General features: G+C 37.7%; 1 protein-coding gene across 2 annotated transcripts; it reads left to right on the top strand.

Moving 5' to 3' along the window:
• The first annotated feature begins 2,304 nt into the window (after positions 1-2,304).
• LOC126913768 (ankyrin repeat domain-containing protein 10-like) lies at positions 2,305-6,883 on the top strand. Of its 2 annotated transcripts, none has more exons than XM_050716963.1 (2): positions 2,305-2,397; positions 5,236-6,883. In XM_050716963.1, exons 1-2 carry the CDS (start codon positions 2,328-2,330, stop codon positions 5,700-5,702), a joined length of 537 nt encoding a protein of 178 aa, XP_050572920.1. In that variant the 5' UTR covers positions 2,305-2,327; the 3' UTR covers positions 5,703-6,883. The 2 variants fall into 2 exon arrangements, with proteins under 2 accessions (XP_050572920.1, XP_050572919.1); XM_050716962.1 differs by having other exon boundaries at positions 2,306-2,397; positions 5,218-6,883.
• The last annotated feature ends 1,891 nt before the right edge of the window (positions 6,884-8,774 follow it).

Below are 8,774 nucleotides of genomic sequence, written 5' to 3'. Positions count from 1 at the left end.
TGCAGCTGTGGATGGGGCAAACAAATAAAATATGTTTAAGTGAATGAGGTCTCCTAACCAAAAATGGAGATATTAGAGTAGAGGAGCAGTGTGGGTAATTTTTGAATTTTTTTACAAGTATGATTTTTTAAGACCTTTGCAACCAAAGGTAAGTGCTTTGCTGCATTTGCTTGAAGGTTTATAGAGTAATTAAGAGGTGCATCCAAACCGTTGAAACTGAAGTTTCTGATCTGATATGTCTGCCTTCAAAGGCATCAGCGTCAGAAATATCTATCATAATAATGCAGAAAGTCTGTTGGAGTGGGAATGAATCACTGGTCTTGAGGCACTTTGTAAACAGTAAAGGTGAGTAATGAGAAGTCGTCAGTATATCTTTGTGCTTAGCTAGCCTTTTTACAAAACAATACCAATTTTTTGGCAATTTTGCCCTTATCAAAGGCACACTCTCCTATTGTCCTTTACTTTAAAACTGTTTGCATGGGAGATTCTGGATTTCAAAGAGTGCAGGCGCCCTGTGTTTGCTGGAAAGGGTAGGGTTTTGATGGCCATACCCTGAATTAGAGTAATCACTCCTTTGGAAAAATCTATACATCGTGCCTAGGCACAGCATGTGCCCCTTACAGTGAGACTGTAGGCAGTAGAGTTGGGAGAAATACTTGAGCTGTGCTTCACCCTTTGTCCTGAAATAGCTAAACTGGGCAGGGGGCAAGAGTTACGTACACATAATTTTGTTTTTATGCACACATATACCTGCTATCAGGCACACAATATTAAAGTCCTTTGGCTTCAAAATTATGCAACACTGATACGTGATACACTGCGATGGAAACGAATTACTCTCTGCTATTGGAATATAAAAATGAGCACCATAAGCTGAACTTAATGAATGCACATCTGTAGGCACTCCTGGTGCAGGACAGCATTCAGAATGTACACCAGATAGTTTTGGCTTAGAAACATTAGCAGGGTTTTACGTCCATTTTTCTGAAATCGGATCCAGCAACTTCTCCCTGCTTCCTGGGCTGCTTGGTGCACAGGGTCAAATGCAAAGGTGATGCACACCAGGCCAACCGATCGCATGGGTGCGTTTGTCACAGTCCTGTCCCTGTCCATCTAGCTCGTGGCCCTTGGCAGACTGCCCCGCGTGCTCCACACAACGCTGGCTTGCTGTGCGCAAGAGGTGACCCGACTGTATCAGCATCGTGGCTCTCAACGTGGCTGCTGCTGCGTGCCCTTTGCGGGATGAGGACAGGGAACAGTGCTGGGTGTACCCTTGGATGTGCCAGCGTGGAACTGCACGTCATATTCCTCTGGGTAGCTGCAGAAAACACCTTTCCCTTCCTGGTTTAGGGTGATGTGAGGTTCACTGATCCAAGGCCCTGGTCTCCTTTAAGCCCTGTGTGAGCTCTTTGGCCCTGAAACACATTCGTAGTTGCTGAAGGTTCCTTACGAACAAGTAGTCTACTAAAATTTCTGTTGTGCCCAAGGTAATGCAAGTTGACTTGCAGTCTGCTAATGTAGCCCTTTAAAACATAATGGTGAGTGTATGCAGGGTACAAAAAGGTGAAAAGGTGTGTTAGTGTCAGTGTGAGAGAAGTGCAGGATCTGCTGGGCTAATACCGGAGGAGTACTGTGGCTGGTAGCTATAAGAGACAGTGCAGTCAAGCCCGTCTGGCTTCTTAAAGCATTTCGTAAAGCATTTCATAAAGCAGTCTAGCCACTTTTTGGCTTTATCAGAAAAGAGATCGGTTTGTTCAGCTCTTGAAGGGATCCCTGGAGCAGTCTTGTGTGGCTCGGACTTGGGTTTCTGGGAACTGGGAGTCAAGGAGGGAGCAGTCCCAGCTGGCCAGGCAGACATCCTCTGGGATAGAGACTGCTTTTTATCCATCGGGCACGCTGTAAAGCCTAAAGATGGGTAACCTAAATTGCTCTTTAGTCAACCTATTAGTACGTCAGGCTAATAACTGCTTGATATACAGGTGCAAAGTCTGATAGGTGCTCTGGTAATTCTCCATTTTGAGGGATAAAAATGGAAATGCAACTACTGAGCATTTGCTTATTGCACATTTGGAATCTCAAAACACATCAGAAGCTTTCAATGGGCAGCCTGGTCTGTTGGGAGGTATCCCTGCCCTTGGCAGGGGGGTTGGAACTTCGGCTTTAAGGTCCCTTCCAACCCAAACCATTCTGCGATTCCAAGATTTCTATGTAGAAAGTTTTTTTAATAACCAAAATACTCACCTGTTGGCTGAATGTTCAAGTGTGCACCAGTGACTAAGCTTACCTCTTTTTCTTAACCAGCTTACAGCTTTGATGGCTTAATACCAATGATGAATGGAGGAGTTGAGGACGATGCTGACAATATGCACGTTGACAGAGAGTTTGCTGTTGTATCAGGTGGGAGTGGACAGTTTCCTGTTAACTACAACAACATTCAAATGGTTGAAGACACCAAACAACAGGAGAGTAGTTCTGTTGGACCAAAAGAAATTGAAATATACACTGTTTCTGCAATGCAAACGCCTTGTCGTTGCAAGAACCAATATGCATTTTATTTTTAAGTATAAGACTTAATTCTTTAATTTTGCACATTGTCATCTAGAGTCTCGAAAACTATTGTATTGCTGTAACACCCACTATTCTGGGGTTTTAGTGGGTATCTAAAATTAGCTGTTTCATGACAAATATTGTAATGGTGAAAGAGAAGGTTTGTTAGTAGTTCTCAGATAAACAGAAATTGACAATGGCTGTTTCACTTTTAACTTAAGGCTTGTGTTATGTTGTGCCTTGCTTTTAGTTGCTATGATTTCAGGTTAAAGAAATTTCAGAAACAATTTAAATGAATCATTTCATTTCCATTAAATAGATTTAATTGCTAATAAGATTTGATAGGGAAACATTGTAGCACTTATATAGCTTTGAAAATAATATAACAACTAAACTATATTCAAAATAGTTCAAAAAATGCTATGTAGGATAGTCTAGACATACACAGTATGTTTAAAATTTATTCAGACAGCAATATAAGTGCAGGATCCTGCTATGAGCAAATCTGTGGTTTTTAATGCAAATAAAAAGCTGCATATTGCTGGTCTTAAACTGGTATTTGGAACTAAAGTACCTTGGAAAATTGTTTGGACTTTGTACGTTGATCTTCATGAAACAGTCATAATGTTAGTAGTGTTAGTGAATATTAATGGTCTAAGATTTTTTCAGGGCTGCTGAATCAAGACGCTTTTGGTAACCCCGGGGTGTTTATAGAGTTACTATTATAGTGCGTTATTATTATATTGAGAAATGAATTTCTTAGTGTGTTCTGTGATAAAAATGTTTATGCTTTGTACCACAGATCAGATTCGCCAAAGGGAATGATAACGGATAGATATTTTAATATATTAGAAGTAATATATATACATATATATACAGTCAGTACTTAAAAAGTAGATTATGATATTTTCCAGTGATAATTACCAAGTGTTCTTATTTATGGAAAAACGATTGTCTTTCATGAATATTCTCTATAACTATAGGTGCTAATTTTTAAAAAGTAGTAACATTCTACAATTATCACTAGAATTATTCATTACCTACTTTTGCATATTAACTAACAATAGTGCCATTTTTATTAAATTTGATTTGGCAAAGCCAGCCTATGAGGGTTTATTTTTAAACAGTTAACATTTTGCACTTTTCAGTTAATAAACACTATCTGAAATTCCTTCTGTGCGTTTTCATCACTGAAGTATTAGCTCTGATGTCTTGATGGGTTTGGGTGCTTTTTTTTCACTTTCAGTAAGAATTTGTGGTTAGCAAGTTCAGTTGATGTTGTTATTTTAACTCATGTAGGGATGAAACAGGAAATTCCAGTTAGTATATCCACCGAGTTACAAAATTAATACATTTCTTGGCATTGTGTATTGCTGTATGTGAAGTATCAGTATCGTAATCCATATTTCAAATCATATCCATGTGGAGGACTAATAGAGAACCAAAGCTTCTGGTTCTTCCTTGTCAAACAGTGGTACTCATAATACATCACTTAAGCAAAAACCCAAAGTTTTATAATTGTGGAAAGTTACCCGCAGACTAATTTATGGGCTTGATTTGGAAATACAGAGTAAATACAACCCTGTTTTGCACATAGGTTTATGCATTCGTGTATACTCAAACATATGTGCACGTATCCAAGGTCAAGAACAATGTAAAATCTTCAAATGTCACCTTATAGGTCTGTATTTCTACATTTGCCTTGCTAATCTTTACTAGTAGGCATTTTTAAGGCAGAATATATCATGCAGCTTTTGAGCTAGTACTTTTGAGTACCACTGCAAAAAAATACATTTCAGACACACTGCTGAAATCTGTTAATGGAAATAATAATTATTGTACTAATTACTAAATTCAAAAGAGAAATTGCTTTAAAACAGTTGTCTCTTTTTTTGCATGCACATTTTTAGAATTTTGTTTCCTGCCATTAACCTTTTTTAGTCTTCTGTGCACTCTGCTGTTGCTATTGTATGGCCTTTTGCATGTGGATTGTACAGATGTTACTATAAACTCATTAAATATAAACCTGCTCACGATCTTATCTAGCAGGCTGCTAGATAAACTGAAGTACTTTCTGAATAAAGGAACTTTGAAACATTTTATGTTAGCCTCCCAACATAATATTTCTTTTTTTTTGGCCTACTTCAGAGTATACCATGCTGTGAGAGTGACCGCTGAAAAGAAAAAAATAAAAAATAAATAAAATAAACACAGATTAATTATTACTGAAAATAAAATAAAAGAAAAAAAACAACTCATCACCCTCTCACAGATACTCAGTTCTTGTACATATATAATGTTTTATCCCAAGAGGGCATTACATTTAGGATGGAAAGAAGCCTTTTATTCCACCTTTCAAAATGCTGTCCGGAATGCTGCCTGCTACACTTGTTTCATAGAGTTAAATGAAATCATTTCTGAGCAGTTCACCTTGTCTTTGAAAGATTAATACGAGTATATTTGCACATTGAACGTAGGTAGATTTTGACATCACAATCCTTGACTCAAGCTTAGTGATCAGCTCTCCTTACTTTGAACTACCTATGTTGTTACAAATAAAGAAAGGGTAGATTTATTTACAAAGCTGTGTATGGAAACATTTTTAAAATCAGTGGAGTATAGTGGAGACATTTTGATGTATTTCGATTTATTCTTAATTTTTGGTGACAGGTGTATTTCTTAATGCAGATATGAATAGCAGTAGCTCCATATTGAATGCACTGACAAATGGATGTGCCATCAATGGACATTTGGATTTCACCGCCGCGCAACAGCTCAGTGGGATGGATACCAGGCGTGAGGAGTGTTTAACAATAACACCTAACGGAATCATTCCTGGAATAACTTCTCCCGGTAGGCATCGAATTCATACCAGTAATGGCACCGAGGAGCCGGAAAAGGCCATGAATAATCCCACTGATATGTGTGGGTCTCTTCATCTGAATGGAAGCCCGAGTAGCTGCGTTTCTAACCGGCCCTCGTGGGTGGAAGACCCTGGAGATACTTTGCACTATGGACACTACCATGGTTTTGGGGATACTGCTGAAAGCATCCCCGAGCTTAGTAGTGTTGTTGAGCATTCCAATTCTGTTAAAGTTGAACAGAGGTATGACAATACTGTCTTAGGCACAATGTATTTGTACCATGGTTCCTAGATCAATGACCTTTATATCAAATGCTTATTGAAATTGCTACCAAATGAATCTGGGGGGACAAAATCCTCACATAGCATTAAATTTGAAGATTGCAACTTATTGCTATTTTTACACTTTGTTTATATGAAAAGTAAACCTTTAATTTGACAGCCTTATACAATAGTTGTAGTTTGTTGCATGTATGGGGCTTATTTAGTGATAAAATAGGTGCTGTTATGATGGAATGGTTATTTTCATTTTTTATGGAATGTTCTGGTTTTGTATTTTTTTATTTCTCAGCTTGTGAACACTATCTTTCCCTTTTTAGAGCTGTTTCCCCTTTTATTAAAACAACGTTTAAATGAATTTTGTGAAGAAAATGTTACATATGTGCATACTTAGAAGTAAAGATTTTCCTTTTCCCTATCTTCTGCTGAAGCTATGGTAGCAATATCAATGCCAGCTATCACTATGCAAGGTTGAAAAGTGGCAATCTTACAGAGCTTCTCTGACTTTACGGTTTTGTACATTTGTTCAGTATAATTAGATGTTCATCTTTACATTTTTTAAGCAAGTTGTTTAAAAATGCAGAGACAAAATTTGGAAAAAGTTAAACATTAACTTTTCCGTAGCATAGGAGTGCTTTTTATTGTTGTTGGGCTCTTTGCATTATAGAGTGGGAAGGTGGGTTGCCTTTGTTCAGTCGCAGTTGGGTGTGCCTCAGGTTAGTTCTGAATTTGTGGCATCTTCCTTTTGCTTCTCTTCTTTATGTGTATGCTTGATATTTTACCATAGCTCACAGACTGGAGGCATGTTGGCACTGTTCTGCTTTGTATGCAGTTTAAAATTACTGTTACTTGTTAGAGAATTTGCCAGGTCAAAATATTTGAGTTTGACTGTCTTGGATATACATTTATTGTCCTTTTTTTAACATGCTTTGAAAATGTAATGTTGTGTACTCTGGGCTATGCTCATGGATATACATTGTATTTAAAGCTTAATACACAAATCAAAATTCATATAAGTGCACTATATGAGCACTAATAATATAAGTTGCTGCTTTGTGATATGATAAATGAAGAGTGGGTGGGAAGAATATGGTAAACGAGATAAGCCCTCTGAATTGTGTTGATTTTTTTGTTTGTTTTGTTTAAAAAGGGATCTTTACAAATTGGATTTAAAAAATAAACATATTACATTGTATCTGAATACCGTGTTTAGACATTATATTTTTGTTGGCAATTTGAGCAAGTTCTTAATAGCTTTAAATCATGTTTCTCCGTGATCTTTCTCAGTGCAACTGTAGAACTGCTTAATTTTGTCAGTGTTTGGAAGCAAATGTGAACAACTGAGTAAGTTGTCCTTGACTGAATCACAGAAACACACACAAGATATTCTGACTGTAAAGGTTGTATCAGCCCTGAACTGCAAAAATAGGTTAAAAACACTGGCTGTCTGATTTTCCTGGAAACTGTACTCTCCCTTGAACATTTTCACATAAAATGGTACAGACTGCAGAGAAGTCAATATTTTAAATACACTTTACACTCCGTGTGGTTCACCATACGATACCCGCGGTGTATTCAGATGGAAAGCTGCATTCTCGCTGAGCTGCACTGGTAGGAAAATTGACCGGGCATTTTGCAGATTGTTGGCCAGACCAGCAAAATTCCTTGGTGCCTTCTGGAGACAAACAAGATGATTAAAGAAAGGTGAATCCCACCTGAGACAAGCTATTTCTGGCATGCGTGTAACTATTTGCATGTGCTTGAAGAACTGCATCCGGGCTGTGTTCTTAATTTAATTTGCTGATGTGGTGCCTAGAGGCACGTGCTGTTGCCATCATGCTAACAAAAGACATTAGCTTAAATTTGTTGTTGTGCTTGGTTTGGGGATTTTTTTTTAGTATTTCCAGAGTTTGCTGCATGTGCTTGTTTTTTTGTTTTTCTAATACATCAAAGCATCTTATAATAAGCATTGTCATCTCAAGTACTTAGCTATAAACTGAATCCTCAAGGATTTTCTTTGGGTATCAACTAAGTTTGCATGTGTCTGTTCACATATTAAAATTTTAGGTACATGACTCTAACATGACAAGATTTGTAGTCTGTAAGACACGATCTTTAGAACTGTGTACACTCGGGTTTCATTCACTTGCTTTTCACATCTCTTCACCTTAAAATACTTTGGAAGACGCTGTGTTTCAAATTCAAAGAGAGGGCTTGCAGCTTTACTTTAAAAAGCACTTCTTGTGAATTCATCTGTGTGTGTGTGTTCAGCCACTTGCTAGTAGACACACAGATTTCAAGGTGTGTATCTGCTGACAGGCACAATGGAAGCTAAATATTAAATTCTAATTAAATGCAGAAGACCAGTGAAGACCATACGACGTAGACGTGCTGTGTGGGTTTGCTAGGTAGCTTCCATTACTGGTAATGTTGCAAAAGGCAGAAGTCTGTGACAGTATGATCTCTGACACGAGCTGAGATGTAGAGTTCTTTAAACACAAAAAATTATAAAAATTCTGAGACTGCCTTTTTTACAGGTGCTTTTTGAGACAATATCAGAGGCCAACCAAAATCTTGTTTTTAAATTGTTCCATAAATTTTCAGTACAACATGAAATAGTCGTCAAATCACAGCATGGTTGAGGTTGGCAGATACATGCGCATGAGTAGGGTACTGTTACAAACCCATAGCACCCTCTGGAATTTACTGTTTTCCAATTTAACTTGTAGTTTCAAATGTATGCAGGCAATAAACCTGTAAGAGTAACGAAGCTAATGGGCCCAATTGCATCACTGGCTGGAGAGGAATTACTAGATTAAGAATTTATACCATCAAGTGCGGACTTAGTTGTAGCAGGTATAATCATGTCTTTCTACATTTAATCACCGATGACACAGAGGCATTATTTTAAAATATTTTGTTGTTAAAATACTGAGGACTTTTCCGGGTTTGCTTCATTAAACCAGCTGAAAAATTCTAAAAGCCTGGTAGGGCTCACAAGCCCTCTTCAGGCCTGCACAATGAAGTTTCAGATGCTAACAGAGTCACGGAATCATGGAATGTCCTGAGTTAAAAGGGACCCATG

Source organism: Cygnus atratus, unplaced genomic scaffold (assembly GCF_013377495.2).
Source record: "Cygnus atratus isolate AKBS03 ecotype Queensland, Australia unplaced genomic scaffold, CAtr_DNAZoo_HiC_assembly HiC_scaffold_63, whole genome shotgun sequence".
NCBI lineage: Eukaryota > Metazoa > Chordata > Aves > Anseriformes > Anatidae > Cygnus > Cygnus atratus.
This window is presented reverse-complemented; position numbering and strand designations above follow the sequence as displayed.